This window comes from Salmo salar, chromosome ssa13 (assembly GCF_905237065.1).
Source record: "Salmo salar chromosome ssa13, Ssal_v3.1, whole genome shotgun sequence".
Classification (NCBI taxonomy): Eukaryota; Metazoa; Chordata; class Actinopteri; order Salmoniformes; family Salmonidae; genus Salmo; species Salmo salar.
In genome coordinates, this window is record NC_059454.1 from 35,590,152 (window position 1) to 35,611,838 (window position 21,687).

General features: G+C 42.4%; 2 protein-coding genes across 4 annotated transcripts; both read right to left on the reverse strand.

Moving 5' to 3' along the window:
• Positions 1-336: 336 nt before the first annotated feature.
• Positions 337-14,457, reverse strand: LOC106567241 (protein-serine O-palmitoleoyltransferase porcupine). The gene is made up of 15 exons (XM_014136295.2): positions 14,212-14,457; positions 13,237-13,389; positions 12,819-13,011; positions 12,637-12,680; positions 9,320-9,501; positions 9,020-9,150; positions 3,818-3,838; positions 3,506-3,520; positions 3,261-3,386; positions 3,023-3,123; positions 2,745-2,821; positions 2,600-2,663; positions 2,250-2,335; positions 1,926-2,042; positions 337-1,772 (listed from the first exon to the last, which is right to left on the reverse strand). Exons 2-15 carry the CDS (start codon positions 13,370-13,372, stop codon positions 1,671-1,673), a joined length of 1,395 nt encoding a protein of 464 aa, XP_013991770.1. The 5' UTR covers positions 13,373-13,389; positions 14,212-14,457; the 3' UTR covers positions 337-1,670.
• A 1,371-nt stretch (positions 14,458-15,828) lies between these two features.
• On the reverse strand, positions 15,829-18,977 carry LOC106567239 (zinc finger protein 43). Of its 3 annotated transcripts, none has more exons than XM_014136292.2 (2): positions 18,857-18,977; positions 15,829-17,453 (listed from the first exon to the last, which is right to left on the reverse strand). In XM_014136292.2, the coding sequence occupies exon 2, from the start codon at positions 17,432-17,434 to the stop codon at positions 16,631-16,633; it is 804 nt and encodes a 267-aa protein (XP_013991767.2). In that variant the 5' UTR covers positions 17,435-17,453; positions 18,857-18,977; the 3' UTR covers positions 15,829-16,630. The 3 variants fall into 3 exon arrangements, with proteins under 3 accessions (XP_013991767.2, XP_013991769.2, XP_013991768.2); XM_014136294.2 differs by lacking the exon at positions 18,857-18,977 and adding an exon at positions 17,740-18,843; XM_014136293.2 differs by lacking the exon at positions 18,857-18,977 and adding an exon at positions 17,687-18,843.
• Between the last annotated feature and the right edge of the window lie 2,710 nt (positions 18,978-21,687).

A 21,687-nucleotide genomic window follows, 5' to 3' on the forward strand; every position in this document is an offset into this window, starting at 1 on the left:
GAGTGGTTACATTTCTCCAGGTCCAACCGTCAGCTTTTTACCGAAACAGAGGCGGGGTGACCACTTTGTTATTGTTTCAGTTAGCTTCCTTTAACAGTGAATAGTTATTCACATGAACCAACGATTCACTGTATATAGTCTCGCTATTGTTATTCTATTGCTGCTCTTTAATTACTTGTTACTTTTATTTCTTAATCTTACTCTTAATTTATAAAAACATTTTAAACTGCATTGTTGGTTAGGGGCTCGTAAGTAAGCATTTCACTGTAAGGTACCACCTGTGCATTCGGCGCATGTGACTAATAACATTTGATTGGATTTGACGATAGACAGTGATTACCGTTTGATAGAAAATGTATTAAATATCACAGACCTCTCTCTCTCAGTAGCAACACACATATAGGTAAAAGTTTGACAAAAGGACAGTGGTGAAAGGTGGTTTGCTAAGACTGCACATGTGCATTGCATGAACCTTGTATTCTAAGGGAAAGCCTAGTAAATGACATATGTTATATATGTTCGTGTAAGTTTCCCAGTCACAGTTGTGTAACAGAAACCAAATGGAAACAAAAGTCCTTAAGGGTTGTTTCTGGACTGGCCCTCATCACATGAACCAAATGAGCAGTAGGTTTCAATGTCCAGTGTGTTCAGGAGCAGTAAGTATTCCATCATGAATTATTCATTTCCTTAAAAGCATGTTAAAAAGAACAGCATGTTGAAAATGACCAAAGGCTTTGGTTACAGATGCAACTTCATCTTAAGTTATGCATTTTCATAATCGGCTTTAAAGCAACATGAAAAACCCTTACTGACCAATTAAATACTTGTGTATTTTTGACTGAACTACAATAATTTGGTAGATATATCAGTTACATAGTTATTAACAGGAAAATTGAAAAAATGTCTCAAATTACACTAGGATGAAAAACATAGTATAAAATGCACAAACACCAATGTACACTTATTTCTATAAATAAAAAATAAACATAATTTTCTATTAAAATCCACAAAGGAAATATGCTCTTATAATGCTGGTTTGTGTGGTCATAAAAACGGGTTTTACATGCTCTACAAATGTAACAACTAAGTAGGGTGTAATAACAAAATGTAGCTTTCGAATATGGAGGAAAAGGAAAATATTACTTTAACGGCGTATTACGGAATCACTTCTGAAAACTAGAGAACGGGTTCTTAGTTGTTCATCAAAGAGAGTGAATGATTGACCACTGTCATGCTAACAGGATGGGTATTGATTGAGAATCGCAGTGAGATGTCTCATCCATATCTGCTGTTGGTCTGTCTCGCCACAAGGGGTAAACAAATGCAGCAGCTCAAACAAAACCATGTGATTAAAAACTATGTGATTAAGGAAGAGTGGGGCATTATTTCAAGAGTATCAAAAATAGTTTGTCACCAGCAGGTTACAGTAAGTAGATTACCTAGTCTCTTAGGCGGTGTCCTGAGCACTGTATGTTGGTATTGAGAAAATAGTTAATATACTGCCCATAGGGTGGTTGTGTGTACTCTTCAGTCCAATACAACTTCACAGTGCAGGAGTAGAGAGCCGGTCTTTCCTCAACAGGCTCACATTAATTCCCTCTTGTTATTGCTTCCCTTCTCTATATGTCTCTCTGTCCCCAGCGCTCTCTCGCTCCCTCTCCCTCACACATTTAGAGGATGATGCGGTAGAGCACCCAGCAGCCAAACGTCACCCAGTGGCTTGCCCAGCTCAGCTCCGACCACTTCTGAATGGTGTGGTTGGCCACGCCACTCTGTAGAGAAAACAGACATGGGTTTGAAATACCCAAATCAACCATAACGCTTTGTTCTAAAAGATCTGACGATGCTACGTGACATTGCATAATCAGAGTAATGTATGAGAGTTTGGCCATCTTATAGCTGAAAACCATTCAGTAAATAGTTACCTCATCATCATCATCATCCATGTAGTCCACACTGGAGTTGAACAGAGAGCCCAGGTATGCCAGGTGGAAGACTGCCAGGGCACTGAAGGCTACATTAATAATGTACACCCACAGGGCCTGTGTGGATGGGAGAAGAAGAAGAAAGATCATGCTGTAATGAAAACATTCTTATTGAGGATTTTTTGGCATCGGTTTAATATAAGAGTTATTGTGAAATGTTGTATGGTCGATTTGCATGTGACCATCACTGAAAGATCTTTTGACTTTACACAAGAAAATATCATTATGCATAAATATCACTTTTTATTTCTTAATAAACCATACCTTTTTGTTCTTGTGAGTGCAGTTTGGCTGACATTTCTTTGACAGAATACACGCGTTTAAAATGTCTGCCAGTCTCTTCCGCAAAACTGGAACAGAGGGTATGCAACAAAATGAGTCTCTGGCAGATCAAATAGAAGTCACAATGATTTATCCTTTCACGCCTACTCAGCATTTGCTGTGCATTGTGCCACAGCCAAGTTGATTGTTTCATTTAGTAATAAACAAACTCTGTATGTCACCTAAAGTTATTCTCCAGATGTAAATAATGTTATCCCTGAAAGGTAACGTGGAACGGAAATAAAAATGGAACCTTTTTTTTTTATAGCAAGCCACTTCTTTTACAGACTTACCGTGCTCAATATATGTGATGAACGCGAGAGATAGTAGTACTGCACCCAGGTGGAAGCTCAGACCCTAAAGGCCAAAGGAGACAACGGTAAGAAAAGATCTCTTACACACTCATACTCACACCCACACCTGCTTGTGCATACTCACATGTAGAAGTGCACTGGTAGTGTATGTCACTAGGATGGCTGGAAAGGTTCCAAGGTTGCGAGCACTGGTAAAAACATCTGGGTGATCAGACAGAAACAGTTTTCAGGGGATCAAGTTTGTATTCCAGTTCAAAAAGAGCAATTGAGTTGGGATGTTTACTGCTTTAAATGTCATTGTAGGAGGACAACTGTGAAAACAGGAGGAACAAAAACATTGTATTATTTGTTGTATGTAAGCTCACAATGCTGTAAATATGTTCAATTTCACAGAAAGCTTACAGGTATTGAGCCATCGGGACATGGGTAGATTCCACGAGGTGGCCACCTCCACCATAGACCTGGGAAACTCCACATGAAGGGGCCAAGCAACAGTCATATCCCTGGAGAAGAAAACACAGGCATTTCAGTTGGGCTGTTTGGGGGGGAAAGAGAACTGGGGGGGGGGGGGCAAACAAACTATTTAATTTATGGCAAGTCTGTGCCAAGCCTAGTCACCATGATGCTTCAATGCACTGACCATTTGAGGTTGTCTTTTTCTTCCGTAAAGCCTGCTCCAGCCAGAGTGGTGCTGGTCTCACTCAGGTAACCCACAAAGTAGTTGCTGAAGTGGAAGGAGAGTGCATTCTCGTAGGCTAGGAGCCAGCTAAAGGTCAATGAAAGAAGGTTAGATTAGAAGACATTTTGCACAATTAAAGCCTCAAATCACACTTAACAACAATACAACTTTTCTATTTTAATATAAATTGCAAAAACATACAGTACCTTGCCACAGAACCTCTGTGCAGCAAACAATTGAAGGAAAATTGTAATCATTTATCACCATTTCATTTTATTTAATACATTTAACTGATACAGACTCACATTTTTAAGTCTCATGGCATGAGTGGGCAGGGCAGAGACAGACAAGGTAGGGGGAATGATTGGTGTACAGACGGGGCAGGTGGCAGGTGACAGGTGACAGGTGGCAGGTGACAGGGAGGTGGCACAGCTGATGAGTTAGAAATGGACATGCAACATTAATTACAGAGACAGGTGGGGGATTTTCTATCGTCATAATATCAGATAAATAATTACCTGATCTTCCGTTTTGTTTTGCTTGGGATAAAGCCCAAGACAAGACAATTTATTGAAAGGGAGAGAAAGAAACAAATAAGAATGGGCTCATTACACTACTGAGATACATTTTTAATTAATTTAACTAGGAAAGTCAGTTAAGAACAAATTCTTACTTTCAATGACAGCCTAGGAACAGTGGGTTAACTGCCTTGTTCAGGGGCAGAACAACAGATTTGTACTTTGTCAGTTCGGGGATGCGAACTTGCAACCTTTCGGTTACTAGTCCAACGCTCTAACCACTAGGCTACGCTGCCGCCCCGTTACATCACTCAAATAGTTTCCTACAAAAACATTTAGGGGAGAGTAAGGTTAGTTGAGCCAAAGGGGTAAATTGAGCCACCCTTGTTTCTAGGAAACCATACACAAAATAAATAATTTGACTAAATATTTAGGAAGATGTCATCATTTCATGGAGTCTGTAAAGGAAGAAACCACATGGAAAAAGTGGTAAGCAAGTCAGATCCAAAAAACGGATTTTCACCAAGTCAAATTAATTTGTGTTAAGAGGTTTTATGATGTTTGTATCTAAACCAAAGTAGATATTTTTAAGATTATTCTATACATCAGTTGGGGTCTCAATAAGCTTCAATATCAGTTCCTAAACCTAGCATGAAAGTGCATCCTTGTAGCTGTGTGGGATAATATAGTCAAAAAGTTTGCCTTGGGGTAGGTTGAGAAAATGGAAGTGTTTTCTTCCCAGGCATAATGCAAGGCATTATAGAGGTAACAACAGGGCTTGACCTATGATAAAAGTGCTTTAAAAAAGTACAAAGTATTTGTTAGGTGTTATGCCTAACAAACACATACTGAGCAGCACCTAACCCAAACCCTTACCCTAAAACGGAGTATCCAAATCCCAACCCTCCCTATACACTGATACACTCTTTCCCTTCTTTGAGTGCTCCCCTCTCTTAAATTATGTTTTTCATTGATGTTAGGTTTTGACTCTTTATTTTCATTTTTATAACTGTAAAGCGACTTTGGGTCCTTGAAAAGCACTACATACCCCATGTATTATTATTATTAAAATATGCTTAAAATGTTGAAATACAAAATAAGTGATTGTGATGGTGTTGAATTGTGTTTGGGAAATAAAGATAGACATGGTTTAAAAAGGTAGTGGTAATATTTAATTCAGTACAGAAATGTGTAGGTGGCTTAACTTACCCCATAGCCCGGATAAGTTGTGCCAAGAGAACACTTTTTTTGGACAAGCTATGCTTCAAAACTGTAATGTTGACATGTATTCTGATTATTTCCAGGTATACACTTCATTCTATAGCTAGAGGACTCCTGATATCGCCAGGAGTGATAAGTATATATCTTTTTTGTCTTTGTCTGTTTTGGTCTAGTACTGTCTTTTTGTTAGCTAGGGCCATCTACTTTAAGTTCTGCCTGTTTTCCCAGTACCTTACTTGGTGTGTGAACTGCTGACTGCTCATCATTTGCAGATAGTTGTTGACACATCAACCAGGATCAAGGGGCAGGGCAATTTGTGACTTGTTTTGGTAATCAGTGGCTGTATTGGAGAGGGAGTGGTTTCACCTCTCCTAGGCAATCAGCAATCAGTACAGGGAGGCGTGCTCTCCACCTCTGCTAGCCAATTATCAATTATTGTTAGTTATTCAGTCTCCCTTTTTTAAATGGATGTACTTCTGTCCTCGAGCTGTTATTGTCTATTAAGGTTCTGTATTATTTAATGTTTTGTGTGGATCCCAGGAAGAGTAGCTGCTGCTTTTGCAACAGCTAAGGGGATCCTAATAAAATACCCTGGTTTCTCAGCGGCAGCTGTAAGCGGCGGTTTTGTCACAAAATTAAGACCATCCCTGAAACAAAGACTGTTTTGCCGAGTTGTTCTGTGGAGTTATTTAAGAAAAGAACGAGGGGAAGGCTCCACACCACTCTCTCACCGGAGTATCTTACCTAGTTATTTACAGATGATCACATTTTAGCTATTTTGTAGCTTTGTCAACTGTGTGTGTTTTCTATACCTGTTCGCACCTCTCCCTGTAGGCATTACAGACTCTCCCCACCCCTTGGCTGCAACATTTCTAATGTAGTGTACCCTGCGTACACAACCCATGAGGAATTCTGGGTCTCTGGCAGCGTTGGCTGTGAAGTACGCTGAGTTCATCTCAGCCCATGCTGCCTTTAAGTCCCTGACGGAGACATGGATCACCCCAGAGAACACTGCTGCTCTTTCTTCATCTGACAGTTCTGTCATAAACCGAGAGCATCTGGTGGTCGTGGTGGTGGCACAGGACTACTCATTTCTCCGAAGTGGAGATTTTCTCTTTACTCCATCCCTCACCTGTCCATCTCCTCATTTGAATTCCATGCTGTCACTGTCAATTGTCCACTCAAGCTTAACATTGTTGTCATCTATCACCCTATCTATCTATGCATCTATATCTATACATCTATGCCCTTGGAGTTTCTCAGTGAGCTTGACACCTTGATAAGCTGATTTCCTGACGATGGCTCACTACTCTTCGTACTTGGCAACTTCAACCTCCTGACGTGTGCCTTCGATTCATTTCTTTCCAACTCTCTCTTTCCCCTCACCCTTTCCCAATCCCGTTCCAACTCACAAGGCAGGCAAAACGCTTGACCTCATCTTTACTAGAGGCTGTTCTCCTACTAATCTCACTGCAACCCCCCTCCAGGTCTCTGTTCTCCTACTAATCTCACTGTAACCCCCCTCCAGGTCTGTTCTCCTACTAATCTCACTGTAACCCCCTCCAGGTCTCTGTTCTCCTACTAATCTCACTGTAACCCCCCTCCAGGTCTCTGTTCTCCTACTAATCTCACTGCAACCCCCCTCCAGGTCTCTGTTCTCCTACTAATCTCACTGCAACCCCCCCTCCAGGTCTCTGTTCTCCTACTAATCTCACTGTAACCCCCCTCCAGGTCTCTGTTCTCCTACTAATCTCACTGTAACCCCCCTCCAGGTCTCTGTTCTCCTACTAATCTCACTGCAACCCCCCTCCAGGTCTCTGTTCTCCTACTAATCTCACTGTAACCCCCTCCAGGTCTCTGTTCTCCTACTAATCTCACTGTAACCCCCTCCAGGTCTCTGTTCTCCTCTCCCCTCCAGGTCTCTGTTCTCCTACTAATCTCACTGCAACCCCCCTCCAGGTCTCTGTTCTCCTACCCTAACTCACTCCACCCCTCCCAGGTCTCTGTTCTCCTACCCTAATCTCACTGTAACCCCCTACCCAGGTCTCTGTTCTCCTACTAATCTCACTGTAACCCCCCTCCAGGTCTCTGATCACTACTATGTTTCCTTTTCTGTCTCCCTTTCCTCCAACCCTAACCACTCAGCCCCTACCCAGATGGTCTCCCTTTCCTCCAACCCTAACCACTCAGCCCCTACCCAGATGGTCTCCCTTTCCTCCAACCCTAACCACTCAGCCCCTACCCAGATGGTCTCCCTTTCCTCCAACCCTAGCCACTCAGCCCCTACCCAGATGGTCATGCGCCGTTGCAATCTTCTCTCTCTCTCTCCCATTACTCTCTCTTCTATCCTATCATCTCTCCCTTCTGCTAAATCCTTCTCCTGTCTGTCTCCTGATTCTGCCTCTTCGACCCTACTCTCCACACTTTCCTCGTCCTATGACTCACACTGTCCCCTTCCCTCCCGGCCCGGCTCAGCCTTCCCCTCCTGCTCTGTGACTGAGTGACTCATTGCGAGTTTACAGAACAGGGCTGTGGGCAGCTGAGCGAAAATGGAGGAGAACTAAACTTCCAGAGGACCTATCATCCTCTCACTCCCTCCTCTCCACCTTCTCTTCCCCATTATCTGCTGCTAAAGTCACTTTCTACCACTCTAAATTTCAAGCTTCTGCCTCTAACACTAGGATACTCTTTTCCACCTTCTCCTCCCTTCTTAATCCTCCACCCCTCCCCGCGGACGACTTTGTCAATCATTTAAAAAAAATGGTTGACAACATCTGCTAATCATTCACTCAGCCTATTGAGTCCACTGGTCTCACTCACACAGAACTACCCTTCGCCTTGACCTCTTTCTCCCCTCTCTGAACTCTGGCTGCCCGACAACCTGCCTGCTCGACCCCATCCCCTCCTCCCTTCTCCAGACCATCTCTGGAGATCTTCTCCCATTCCTCACTTCCCTCATAAACTCATCCCTGACCACTGGCTACGTCCCCTCTGACTTCAAAATGGCCTGAGTTGCTCAACACCTCAAGAAACCAACACTCAACATATCTGACATCAAAAACTATAGACCTGTATCCCTTTCTTTTATTTCCAAAACACTTGAGCATTTTGTCTCTGATTAACTTTCTTGCTATCTCTCTCAGAACAATCTTCTTGACCCTAACCAGTCAGGCTTCAAGACGGGCCACTCAACCCAGACTGCTCTTCTCTGTGTCACGGAGGCTCTCCGCACTGCCAAAGCTGACTCTCTCTCCTCTGTTCTCATCCTACTAGCTAAATTACTAAAATGGCTCAACTTAGCCCACCCACCCCTATATTGCACTTTTTTTGGACGATCACAAACATCAATGTCTGTGGATGCCTTTTCTGACCTACAGTAAATCATTACAACAGCACTAAGAGGTTAGCTAATCCACTCACTTGCGTAGCAGCCTGTCCCCTTTGACACTGTGAACCATCAGATCCTCCTGTCCACCCTCTCAGGGCTGGGCGTCTCAGGCTATGCACACTCTTGGATTGCATCCTACCTGGCAGGCCGCTCTACCAGGTGACGTGGAGAGGATCTGTGTCTGCACCACATACTCTCACTACTGGTGTCACCCAGGGCTCGGTTCTAGGCCCTCTCCCGCACAGCCCAGTCCAAGCTCTTCTCTGTCCTGGCACCGCAATGGTGGAACCAGCTTCCCCCTGAAGCTAGGACAGCAGAGTCCCCCCCTTCTAGCTCTGACTCTACTGATAGCTACATTATTGAGGAAAAATGTACTTTCCATGCCTGTGATATGTGGTTGTCCCACCTAGTTATCTTAAGATGAATGCTCTAGCTGTAAGTCCCTCTGGATAGTCTGCTATATTACTAAGACGGCTCATCTTAGCCCACCCTCCCCTATATTGCACGATCACAAACATCAATGTCTGTGGATGCTTTTTCTGACCTACAGTAAATCATAACAACAGCACTAAGAGGTTAGCTAATCCACTTACTTGCGTAGCAGCTTGTCCCCATAGATAGGGATGAAGTAAGGGAAGAGGTAGGGAGCAACACAGTTAGAGATGACCAGACACAGCTGGCTCTTCACCCAGCTGACACACACTTTCCATATCCAGGAGAAGCTCTGAGGAAGAAGAGTACATCTATATACCATCTTTCTCTCTCTATTCCCTCCACCTATGCCCCCCCCCATCCTAGCATGGTTAAACCAGACTAGTGAGTGCAGCGTTTAGTCTGGTTTAACCAGGCTACCCTTATCTCTATGCCAAGACAAGGCTTAGTGTTGAACTCACCAGCTTGCGGCCCTCTATAGCCTCTCTGTAGCTGTTGAAGCTGATCCAGGGTCCGAAAATGACAGTTCCCACGAAGTAGATGTAGCCCATGAACTCCACAGGAGAGGGCACGTTGGTCACCACACCTCGGTCCAGGTCAAAGGCCAGAGAAATGGCCTTCATAGCTACCACCATCTGGGAACCTGCAGATACATACCGCATGAGTCTTCAAATATTAATTACAGTTGAAGTCGGAAGTTTACATACACTTAGGTTTGAGTCCTTAAAACCCGTTTTTCAACCACTCCACAAATTTCTTGGTAAACTATAGTTTTGGCAACTCTACTTTGTGCATGACACAAGTAATTTTTCTAACAATTGACAGGTTATTTCATTTATAACTCACTGTATCACAATTCCAGTGGGTCAGAGGTTTACATACACTAAGTTGACTGTGCCTTTAAACAGCTTGGAAAATTCCAGAAAATTATATGGCTTTAGAAGCTTCTGAGACTAATTGACATCATTTGAGTCAATTGGAGGTATACCTGTGGATGTATTTCAAGGCCTACCTTCAAACTCAGTGCCTCTTTGCTTGACATCATGGGAAAATCAAAAGAAATCAGCTAAGACCTCAGAAAAAAATTGTAGACCTCCACAAGTCTGGTTCATCCTTCAGAGCAATTTCCAAATGCCTGAAGGTACCACGTTCATCTGTACAAACCATAGTACGCAAGTATAAACATGGGACCACACAGCCGTCATACCGCTCAGGAAGGAGACGCGTTCTGTCTCCTAGAGATGAACGTACCTTGGTGCGAAAAGTGCAAATCAATCCCAGAACAACAGCAAAGGAGCTTGTGAAGATGCTGGAGGAAACGGGTACAAAGGTATCTATAGCCACAGTAAAATGAGTCCTATATCGACATAACCTGAAAGGCCGCTCAGCAAGGAAGAAGCCACTGCTCCAAAACCACCATAAAAAGCCAGACTACGGTTTGCAACTGCACATGGGGACAAAGATTGTACTTTTTGGAGAAATGATCCTCTGGTCTGATGAAACAAAAATAGAACTGTTTGGCCATAATGACCATCGTTATGTTTGGAGGAAAAAGGGGGAGTGTAACGGGTGTCGTAATGATTGGACCAAGGTGCAGCGGGAACGTGTATACTCATCTTCTTTAATTGGTAAAAAGAAGGAAAAACAAACAAAACACGTATACAAACACAACGAACGCCACTAACAGTCCTGTCATGTGCTCAGACACTAAACAAGGAGACAACTACCCACAAATCCCATGACAAAAACACCCCTCTTAAATAAGACCTTCAATTAGAAGCAATGAAGAGCAGCTGCTTCCAATTGAAGGTCAACCCCATCAACTAAACATAGAAATAGAAAGACTAGAACATAGAAATATACTAACATAGAACATTAACCAAAACCCCGGAACACTCTAAACAAACACCCCTCTACATAAACACATAGCCCAACAAACCCCGAACCACATAAAACAAACACCCCCTGCCACGTCCTGATCAAACTACAATAACAAATAACCCCTTTACTGGTCAGAACGTGACAGAGAGGTTTGCAAGCTGAAGAACACCATCCCAACTGTGAAGCATGGTGGTGGCAGCATCATGTTGTGGGGGTGCTTTGCTGCAAGAGGGACTGGTGCACTTCACAAAATAGTTCATGAGGAGGGAAAAGTATGTGGATATATTGAAGTAACATCTCAAGACATCAGTCAGGAAGTTAAAGCTTGGTCACAAATGGGTCTTCCAAATGGACAATGACCCCAAGCATACTTCCAAAGTTGTGGCAAAATGGCTTAAAGACAACAAAGTCAAGGTATTGGGAGTGGCGATCACAAAGCCCTGACCTCAATCCCATAGAACATTTGTGGGCAGAACTGAAAAAGCGTGTGTGAGCAAGGAGGCCTACAAACCTGACTCAGTTACACCAGCTTTGTCAGGAGGAATGGGACAAAATTCACCCAACTTATTGTGGGAAGCTTGTGGAAGACTACCTAAAACGTTTGACCCAAGTTAAACAATTTAAAGGCAATGCTACCAAATACTAATTGAGTGTATGTAAACTTCTGACCCACTGGGAATGTGATGAAAGAAATAAAAGCTGAAATAAATAATTCTCTCTACTATTATTCTGACATTTCACATTCTTAAAATAAAGTGGTGATCCTAACTGACCTAAGACAGGGAATTTTTTACTAGGATTAAATGTCAGGAATTGTGAAAACCTGAGTTTAAATGTATTTGGCTAAGGTGCATGTAAACTTCCGACTTCAACTGTAAATGTGTTCATTAATACGGTGAAAACATTGTTTGTAGCAGGGGTTGGAACCAAAATATTTTTTATATCGTTTCGTTCTGAACAGGATCATTTTTTTTCTCTTGTTCCGACCAGCAAAATAAAGATCTGAACCGGTTCGAACCAAAAAATGTAACGGTTTATATCGTTCCTTTCTGTAACTTTTTAAACCTATGAAATCTCTTCTTTTTTTCATTTAGCTCGACATTAAATTACTTCACCAATCATGCGAGCAAGCTATAGCTCAGTGATTTGTTTTATATGCGTGACGGAAAGACAAGTTTAGGGTGCAAAATGCAACTTACATTTTGCGGGTGGGGAAAGAGCGAGAGAGGGTGGAGGAGGAAGCTTGGCTTGAAGCGCTGGGCATTTGTGATGACATGCATTATCTGAATTAGGCCCACAGAATTATACCTACGGAGGAGTGACTTCTATGGAGGAACTTTGAATGTCTTTGAACTTCAGAGTTGGCCTAATGTTGGACAAGAGAAGCTAGCTAGCTAGCTAACAAACATGTATGTGCAAAGCGGCAGCAGATTTTAAAACACGTCTTACCTTTTTGCAGTTAATAAAGCCAATGTGATAACTATAGTATTCCTAACTAGCACTGGAAAAAGTTAAAATCTTCTCTAATTAAAAATCTCTCTCCTCCTGAATTTTGCTGGTAACATCTGTAGTCTACAGCTATGCTTTGGAGGAGCAGTTAGCCTTCACACACTGGCAAAGAGTTTCAGCTGGCAGGCACACTGGAAGAATTTTCGGATTGGCAGAGGGGGGCTTTGCATAGGTGCCTTGTTGCGTTTTCTTTTGTGGGACTGGGAAAAAATTCCTGGAATGTAAAAGAGCGTTATTAACTTGTTCCAATGCTTTTAAAATAAAGGTTCTGTGCCGGAACAGTATAGATCACTTTCGTTCCTGGTTCTGATTCTGTTCCTTGAAAAAATATAAACCGGTTCCAACTCCTGGTTTGTAGTGTATATTCACGCTGAGAGTAAGTACCAACCTCTCATTTTGTGCCAGGTGGTGGTGTCCATCATATGCAGCTCTCTGGAAGGAAAAGGGGAGAGTAGACTGATTAGACAACCATTTTCAACGCACTTTGAGGGATTTGATCACTGGCTGTTTATCATCCATTCTCTTTACTCAAACAGGCATCTGATGTTACCTGGTAACAGATCTACCTACCCCATGAGCAGGTAGATGAGGATGGTGATGGAGAGGAAGGTGGCCCGGTTACTGGAGTGCCGACAGAGGAAGAGGATGAGGTAGCATAGTAGACTGAGCAGCACCACCCACACCATGTGGAGCTCAAAGAACAGGTTCAGGGTGTAGAACCCTCCTGCCACGGTGCTCAGGTGTTTCACATAAGAGGGGAGGCCTGGCCAGGGGAACAAGACAACAAAAACAACAGCACACACAGAAGAGAATGAGAACATGTAGTTGTAGACATTAGTAGAACATGCATGTAATTATTCAGTTCTATATCATTTCTCAAATGTCATAATCAAAATCACTCTCCTATGACTCATCATGTTCTGTCGTTACCAGGAGCTCTGTTATATTCCAAAAGTCACATTTCACGCAAAGGAATGCAAAATCTCACCCAGAATCCAGAGAAGTCGGCATAGAAGGCAGATGACCAGAAGCTGCCAGACCTGCTCCAGGCCCTGCTGAGCGGTGGGCAGAAGACAGCCCTCCGCAAGCTCATGGAAGAACTCCTGTCGGCTGAAGGACCCCATCACGCCATGCACAGGACCTTAGCAAGACAGTGGGGAAATAATAACGAGGAAGTATGTTCTAATAGGCAACATTACACATTAAAATGTATAAGTTTCAATGGAAATAACAGACGTGACCACCACTCTTCTTTCTTTGTGCATGCCGACAATGGCAGTGATACATCATGCATCACGATTGACACATCTGTGCACCCTGCTGCAGGGGCTTAATGAGGCATTACCAGACCTTGATAAGGATAAGCAGTTTTATTCCATTATAGGAGCAAGTAGACTGGTTCCAATTAAAAGTATAAAAGGTGGTGTATTGAGTGATAGGACAGTGAGTGGCACTGGTGCAGCTGTGTGCATCATGGAGTGAGTACCAGGCAATCTGCTAAATCAATGTTGGCTAATTCATACATTCGCCCAAATAATCTATTACAAACTGACATGTTTATGTAATTTCGAAATTAAAAAAAAAAACTATTTGAATGCTAGTTTACAAGGACCAACTCACATGTAGCTAGCTAGCAAGGCTAGCAGTGCATTACAAATCCTGCTTCGTCCTGATCCGCAGTGCAGTTTTCACACAACGCTTGGTATTTGCAAAGGTCGTAACTATAGTCTTCCACTATTGTGCTTAGTTGAAAACATTATCTATTTGCTATTAAATTAATTCGCTGACCATGCTTTCCCCATCAATCATCAGACATGATCAGATAATAAAATAGCTAGTGGCGGGATAGCCAGCCGACCCCCACGCTCTACTTCGCCAGCGGCCGACAGCCACTGGTTCAACGAGACTCATTATTCCACACTTCACTTGCTTTAATTGTTTTGAGGAAAATAATGGGTCTTACCTTCAAACCAACACTACAACTAGCTGTTCTGTAAAATGGGTCTACGCGTCCGTTTATTCTCTCTGTAGCCACTTGACACTATAATGTACTTCACGCACTGTCGGTCCTGATGCTGACACCAAACTCCAGGTCACAGCATCAGCAGCAGTCGCTTCAGCCATGCATGCAGCCAGTGATACTCTACGAACGGATTAACCAATCAACTGCGTCGTTTTGGAGGAATCAGCCAATGATTGTAGTCAATTGCTCCGATACAGACGGCTAACAAATCAACTGCAATTGTTCACAGAGGTGGCTGACTCTTGTCTCTACCCAATCACAAAGGGTACATAATGTTACCGTTATTATTCGACCAATGGGATGTATTCGCCGAAAAATGTGCGGTACCTGCCAATGACGGGATTCAATTATCTGGCCCCGGTTACCCCGGTGGAAATTGCACTGGTGAAAAGTGCTAGCATTCGTTTTGGAACCGGGCTACCACCCGGGCGTGAGCCAGGTGAGGTGCCCGTTGAAAACCCACAGCGAAACCTAGGCAAGATTAATTAAGCACGTGGAGTAATGAGTAGGATGTAGGTTCACACGCAAAAGTGGTTACTTTTGATATAAACGCTTTATCTGCCTTCCCAATGAAAACTAGTTTGAAAATTCTAACATATTTTATGGAAAAATAGAAGTATGTTTCTGACCTATGTAACATTCCGCCTAGTTGACGTCGTGACCATGAGACGCAATTACTGTTAGATTTGAACGGTTGCCCCTCCCTCACCGCTTTTGCCCGTTCACGTCGAGGGCCATTGACCGGTGCACTGCGACTCATTAATAGAACTCCCTCAATATAATTTAGTTTTCAAACGCTTTCAAGGGGCAGGGCTTTATCCCAGACAATCCTTACAGAACATAGTTTATAGACAGATCAAAATTTATTAGCAAAAAATGAAAGTAGTGAGTAAAGTAATAACTCTACTGTGGCGGTGGTAGACCAGGGAATATCAGATTAGAATGACAATATCTGCGGTTTCTGAAGGTAACTACAACGACAATCTAAATTCAGTCTAACCAATATTTACATCAGAGATAAGAGTCAACATGGGGCCCTATATTGTCATGTTTACACAAGCAGATTTTAGTGTTTACCTCTTGTTGTAAAACAAGAATGATATATGGAGCAGACGCGTGCCTCTAAAAATAGACTCAGCGAAATGACGTTGCCACGCAGATATTGTGCGAGATACAAGACTTCGTTCTCAGTCACACACAGCATGGGCAGGGGTAGCCATGGGACCAAACAGCGGAGAAGTTGAGCCGTGCCCTTCAAAGCTCTTAGTTGTTGCGGAAATTGACCCACTTTGAGGTTTACCTTCTGCACCTACTTCATTTCAGATTCTAACTTTAACATATTGTAATAGTGAAGATAAGTGATACAAAAGGACTTTACAGTATTCATCACACCAGTTAGGTTAGGTATTTTGATGTTAGCTGCAATGTTAGCTGCAATACTTAAAGCCAAGTGAATCAATATATTTCTATGCATGCTTACATTCACTTTAAAATGAGTTTCTTGTGACATGAAAAACAAATACCTGGAAAGTGTCAATAATAAAGACAAAGGCAATACATGTGTAAGTAATCCTATTATCAATTAAAAAAATACATTTACAATCAGCCTGAGGTAGTTATACAGAATTCAGCTGGAGACTATCATTTCGACATACATAGACTTTGTTACCCAAATGTAACAACACTGTCCACATTACACAGACTACAGATATAGGGATTCACTTGTTCTTATGACAGGTACATTTAGTAATTAACAACAATGCATCATGATTATTTATGCGTACATAAATTGAAGGCAATTTCTGGACAACTCAATAGTTAAGGCCCAGAGAGAAACCCTACAGGCCTTTATGAACATAATCTAAAAAGCAGATGAACATTATATGATATGGAAATACATTTTGACGTGCCACATCAGAGGAGTTAACTAGTTTAATAGCATGTCATTTAATAATGCATGGACACTAGCCATTACATGGCAATGGATCAAAACAACAATCAATCATAACTCAAAAATGTAGATATTCTATTCTAATACAAAAAAAATGTCAAGATCTCAAAAGCAAAACCATAACATTTCAGAGGACAGTTAATCATTTGAAATGCTTGACAGAATGTTTCAAAATTATGCTCAATTGTGGAAAGTTATTTTCTCAAACTCATGAAGGAATAAATACCAAAATCATGATGCGAGGCAAAACAAGTGTTTCAAGGTATAACTTCAGATGGAGATGAAACAAAACAAACTTCTTTTTTTAAAATCATGATCGGACTAATTATCCCATTTGTTTTATCATCATGTGGGATCATATAATAACCTCAATGTCATAAGCAACTTTTTGCAATTTTTCTCCTTTAGTTAACAACACAGGCCAAAGTTCCTCTTGAGGCACATAATGAACTTTCTCTGCTGGGCCTGGATGTTTGACTCTCCTCTTTTTTTCTTCTTAGAATGATCATGTTTGGTTGAGAGATCATGGCTCTTCTTATTAAGCTTCTTCTTAAGCTTCTTAAGCTGCTTGGGTGTGAGTGTGACCTGAATGGGAGGTGTGGGCTGCATCGTGGACGTGGACTCAAACCCAGGTCGAGTCTCGAGGTCGGGTCTGGGTATGCCCCTGGGGTACTCGTGACGCTGGCAGAAGAGCACGCCACATTTCCGGCAGCGGTACGCCTCTTCTTTGGCATGGATGGTTTGGTGACGTTTCAGGTTGTGGTGTGTGGTGAACGAGCGCTCACACTGGTCGCAGGGAAAGGGGCGCTCCCCAGTGTGAACACGCTGGTGCTCAGTGTAGTGGCTGCGGCTCAGAAAACGTTTCCCACACACACCACAGGGAAAGGGCCTTTCTTCGTCGTGGAACTGTTTGTGTCTCACCATCTGAGGAAAAGAGAAGAAGTTCTGGCCGCACACCTCACAGGTAAATCCTCCAACTGGATTGGCGCTGTACGAAGGTGGCAATAGCAGAGTGGGTGGCCGCTTGTACGGCTTCAGGGAAGGTTCTGGTACAATTAAAGGAGTCGATGGGGCAATCCGTTTTTGTACTTTCAGGTTACCAGTAGATTCGTTTTGAAGAATAGCCATTGCAGCCTCACGCACTTTGAAAACCGCAGCACCTGCTGCAGCCCTCTTACCCAGCCCATTGGGCCCAGTTTCCTGGTCAGCCATGTCTACTCCACTCAGGACCCTGGCAAAGCAATGAGTCAGAAATATAGATCAGAGGTCAATAAAAATCGTTAGGGACAGAAACCTCTGAAGTACAGTAAAAAAGCATTGATTGGCTTGATGTTAGCAGAGAAACACAAGTGCCCATACTATAGCAAATATAATTTTCTTTACAATTTGTAATAGTTCAATGTAGCTAGCTAGCTAACATTGAGCCATTGTTTACCTGACTAGCTACCCAGTGCATCTTCTTACCTTCAGATAGCCCAAAGGCCAGTAGATGGCAATATTGAATCGTTTGATCTTACCGTCCAAAGGGACTGCATGCAGCCGGCTATAAACTTGTATCCCCATGGACCGGTTCGTACATAAAACATTCTCCATTCAGGCTGCAAAGGCATCGATTTCCTCCTTAACTGGATTTAATGGCAATCCATTATGTGCATAATTAATGGCAATCCATTATGTGCATAATTTCTTTATGAAACAGTCCTGTTATTTCGTGTTATTTTAACCCCCTCAACCCTCGCACTAGCTACTTTCCCTCGGGGGAATCCCTGTTGAAACCAGATGCAATTTGGTTGCCATCTTAAGTGGCAGTCCAATTCACAAACGTTGCCCCCTCAGCCCTTGATTTAGCTTGAGGGACCAACTTTGATCACTTGTGGGGTTGATATGACCCACAATTCAATGCAAACAGTAGTGGCGTGTCAAATGTCGGTGGCCGTGAAGTAAGTGTCAAATGTAATCAACGCTGCATTTTTCGGCATGGGAGAAAAAATTACAATGCTAGCTTGCAAGCAAAAAAATTATATATTATAAATGACAGATTTTAGCGGTGGCCAATGGGAATATGATGTTCAAAGTGGCTGACTCATTGGGGAGCCTATAAAACGTAGCTAGCTAGCTTCATAAACATTTTTTGGGAATTCGGAAATTTATTGGAATAAATGACCAAAACATAAAACTAGCTAGCCAGCTATTTCTTTCCTCCTTCGCCATTAAAATCTTTTTAAGGAGTAAATCGACGCATTTTTACCCTGAATGAAGAATGTTTTATCTACAAACTGGTCCACAGGGGATATGAGTGTATAGCCGGCTGCATGCAGTCCCTTTGGACGGTAAGATGAAACGACTCAATATCGCCATCTGCCGGCTGGGTTAACCTTCAGTAAACTCACATACTTGCCAACTACATAAAGACACTGCAAATTGGTTGTATCTAGTAAAATAATGTGGAAAGTAAGTTAGCTAGTTAGGATAGTTAACATTCATGATGGCTCGTTCTGCTAATTATAGCTAACATTAGCTCATGCGACTTTTTCAAAAGATAATTTCTGGACCATCAATACTTGAACGTTTGCCATTCATATAGCGTTACGCAAATAGTATACAAAGGGTGGCAGTAAATAGAAAACTACTTACAGAAAATAACGTTTAAATGTATAAAGTTCTCGGATAAAATTGCACAAACAGGCAAACTAGTCAAATTTCAAGGCAGTCTTCCTGAGCGCTTTTTGCATGTAAGGTGCAACACCAACACATCCCGCTGGAAACATAAGCACCCAATTTTGTTCCTACATTACTGTACATGCAACTCTGTAACAATTAGAAATCCTACCAAAAATACCTATCTTGATGTGGATTTATAAGGTTTAAAAAAATACATAATTATATATATGTGAACACCTGCAACCTTGCCGTGAAAGTGAAACTTTGTCATTACTATATGTGTTTGAGATCGTAAATTCTGCTCAGTTGCTGAAGGTGATGATGGATTTGAGTAGCCTAACTATCGCCATGATGTTCTGAAATTAAATCTGGGAAAACACATAGACAAGGATTTTGGTAGAAAATAGAATTTAATCAAAATGTTCAATCTTCTTAAAAAGTCTCTCACTCAAAAGTGAGGTGCTTGATGAAGTTCTTCAGAAATTCTGCCAGGTGTCACTGTTGTCTGCAGAATAGCTTACAAACGATTTGGAAAAGAATAGAGCATTAATTTACTCCAAATAATTTAGGATTACACATAATTTACTTATGACCCAGATGAAACAGTGATGTAAATAGAGGAAGCAGTGCTGGGCACTAATACTTTTGTGTATAAACATAGACATACACTAAGTCACAAAACCCTAATAGTGAGTTGCACCTCATTTTGCCTTCAGAACAGCCTCAATTCCTCGGAGCATGGACTCTACAAGGTGTCGAAAGCATTCCACAGGGATACTAGCCCATGTTGACTCCAATGCTTCACAAAGTTGTGTCAAGTTGGCTGGATGTCCTGTAGGTGGTGGACCATTCTTGATACACACGTAAAACTGTTGAGCGTGAAAAACCCAGCAGCATTACAGTTCTTGACTCACTCAAACCGGTGCGACTGGCACCTACTACCATACCCCGTTCAAAGGCACTAAAATATTTTGTCTTGCCCATTCACCATGTGAATGGCACACATGCACAATCCATGTCTCAATTGTCTCAAGGCTTAAAAATGCTTCTTTAACCTGTCACCTCCCCTTCATCTACACTGATTGAAGTGGATTTAACATGTGACATCTATAAGGGATCATTGCTTTCACCTGGATTCACCTGGTCAGTCTATGTCATGGAAAGAGCAGGTATTCCTGATGTTTTGTACAATCAGTATATATAATGGGTATTTCAGATGGTGTATGTGCGTATGCTTGCATGCATGTGTGTTTGAATGAGAGAGAGACACAGTGCCATTATATAGAGATCCAGTTTTTGGTGGCCATTGCTATTTTATGCGAGAGGGAGAGAGGTCAATGATGAATGATAGGGGTAGGTTAACACCACCCCTCTCCACCTATGCCCCGGGTGATAGACTGCACTCCAGACACAAGTGTGGAAATTGATCTATCATGCTGCTTCTGAGAGTTAAATCAATATCTGTTTCATTTTTTTCTCATTGCAGTGCTGAGAGAAACAGAAGACCCCCGTTGACACTAGTCTAGTACAAACCTGTATTTTACTCTACGGTACCATTCTGTGTGAGATATTACCTACTGGGTGTGTTCGCTGTGAGGAGACTTGATGAGACGCATAGAGATTCTGAGTCTTGTAGAGTATGGTGTGTGTGTGTGTTTCTAAATTGGCTATTTAAATACACAATATATACAAAAGTACACACCTTCAAATTAGTGGATTTAGCTATTTCAGCTACAACTGTTGCTGACAGGTGTATAAAATCGAGCACACAGCCATGCAATCTCCATAGACAAACATTGGCAGTAGAATGGCCTTACTGAAGAGCTCAGTGACTTTAAACGTGGCATCGTCATAGGATGCCACCTTTCCGACAAGTCAGTTTGTCAAATTTCTGCACTGATAGAGCTGCCCTGGTCAACTGTAAGCGCTGTTATTGTGAAGTGGAAATGTCTAGGAGCAACAATGGCTCAGCCTGCGAAGTGTTAGGCCACACAAGCTCACATAACTGGACCGCCAAGTACTGAAAAGCGTAGTGCGTAAAAATTGTCATCATCTGGCAGTCATCTGGCGGATGCGAGGAGAACGTTACCTTCTCCAATAAATAGTGCCAACTATAAAGTTTGGTGAGAGGAGGAATAATGGTCTGGGGCTGTTTTTCATGGTTCGGGCTAGGCACCTTAGTTCCAGGGAAGGGAAATCTTAACACTACAGCATACAATGGCATTCTAAACGATTCTGTGCTTCCAACTTTGTGGCAACAGTTTGGGGAAGGCCCTTTCCTGTTTCAGCATGACAATGCCCCTATGCACAAAGCGAGGTCCATACAGAAATGGTTTGTCAAGATCAGTGTGGAAAAACTTGACTGGTATGCACAGAGCCCTGACCTCAAACCCATCGAACATCTTTGGGATGAATTGTAACGTCGACTGTCAGCCAGGCCTAATCGCCCAGCATCAGTGCCCAACCTCACTAATGCTCTTGTAGCTGAATGGAAGCAAGTTCCTGCAGCAATGTTCCAACATCTAGTGGAAAGCCTTCCTAGAAGAGTGGTAGCTGTTATAGCAGCAAAGAGGGGACCAACTCCATATTAAAGCCCATGATTTTGGAATGAGATGTTCGACGAGCAGGTGACCACATACTTTTGGTCATGTATTGTATGTATTTCATTGTGTTTACATAACAAGCCAAACCAGACAGTTGCATCAGCTTGTGTCTGAAGAGAAACAACTTGGCAGCATTGGCCCCTTCCCTCCATCCTTCTATTCCTCCTTCCCTCCCCCTCTCTCTCAAGGTGACACTCTTCC

Excerpts from the sequence above, each read along its gene's own strand:
- LOC106567239 (XM_014136292.2), bottom strand. The coding sequence starts at position 17,434 with ATGGCTGACCAGGAAACTGGGCCCAATGGGCTGGGTAAGAGGGCTGCA.
- LOC106567241 (XM_014136295.2), bottom strand. The coding sequence starts at position 13,372 with ATGGGGTCCTTCAGCCGACAGGAGTTCTTCCATGAGCTTGCGGAGGGC. Across the intron at positions 2,043-2,249 it reads GCACTCACAAGAACAAAAAG|GCCCTGTGGGTGTACATTAT; the intron begins GTATGGTTTATT and ends CCATCCACACAG. Across the intron at positions 1,773-1,925 it reads TGGATGATGATGATGATGAG|AGTGGCGTGGCCAACCACAC; the intron begins GTAACTATTTAC and ends TTTTCTCTACAG.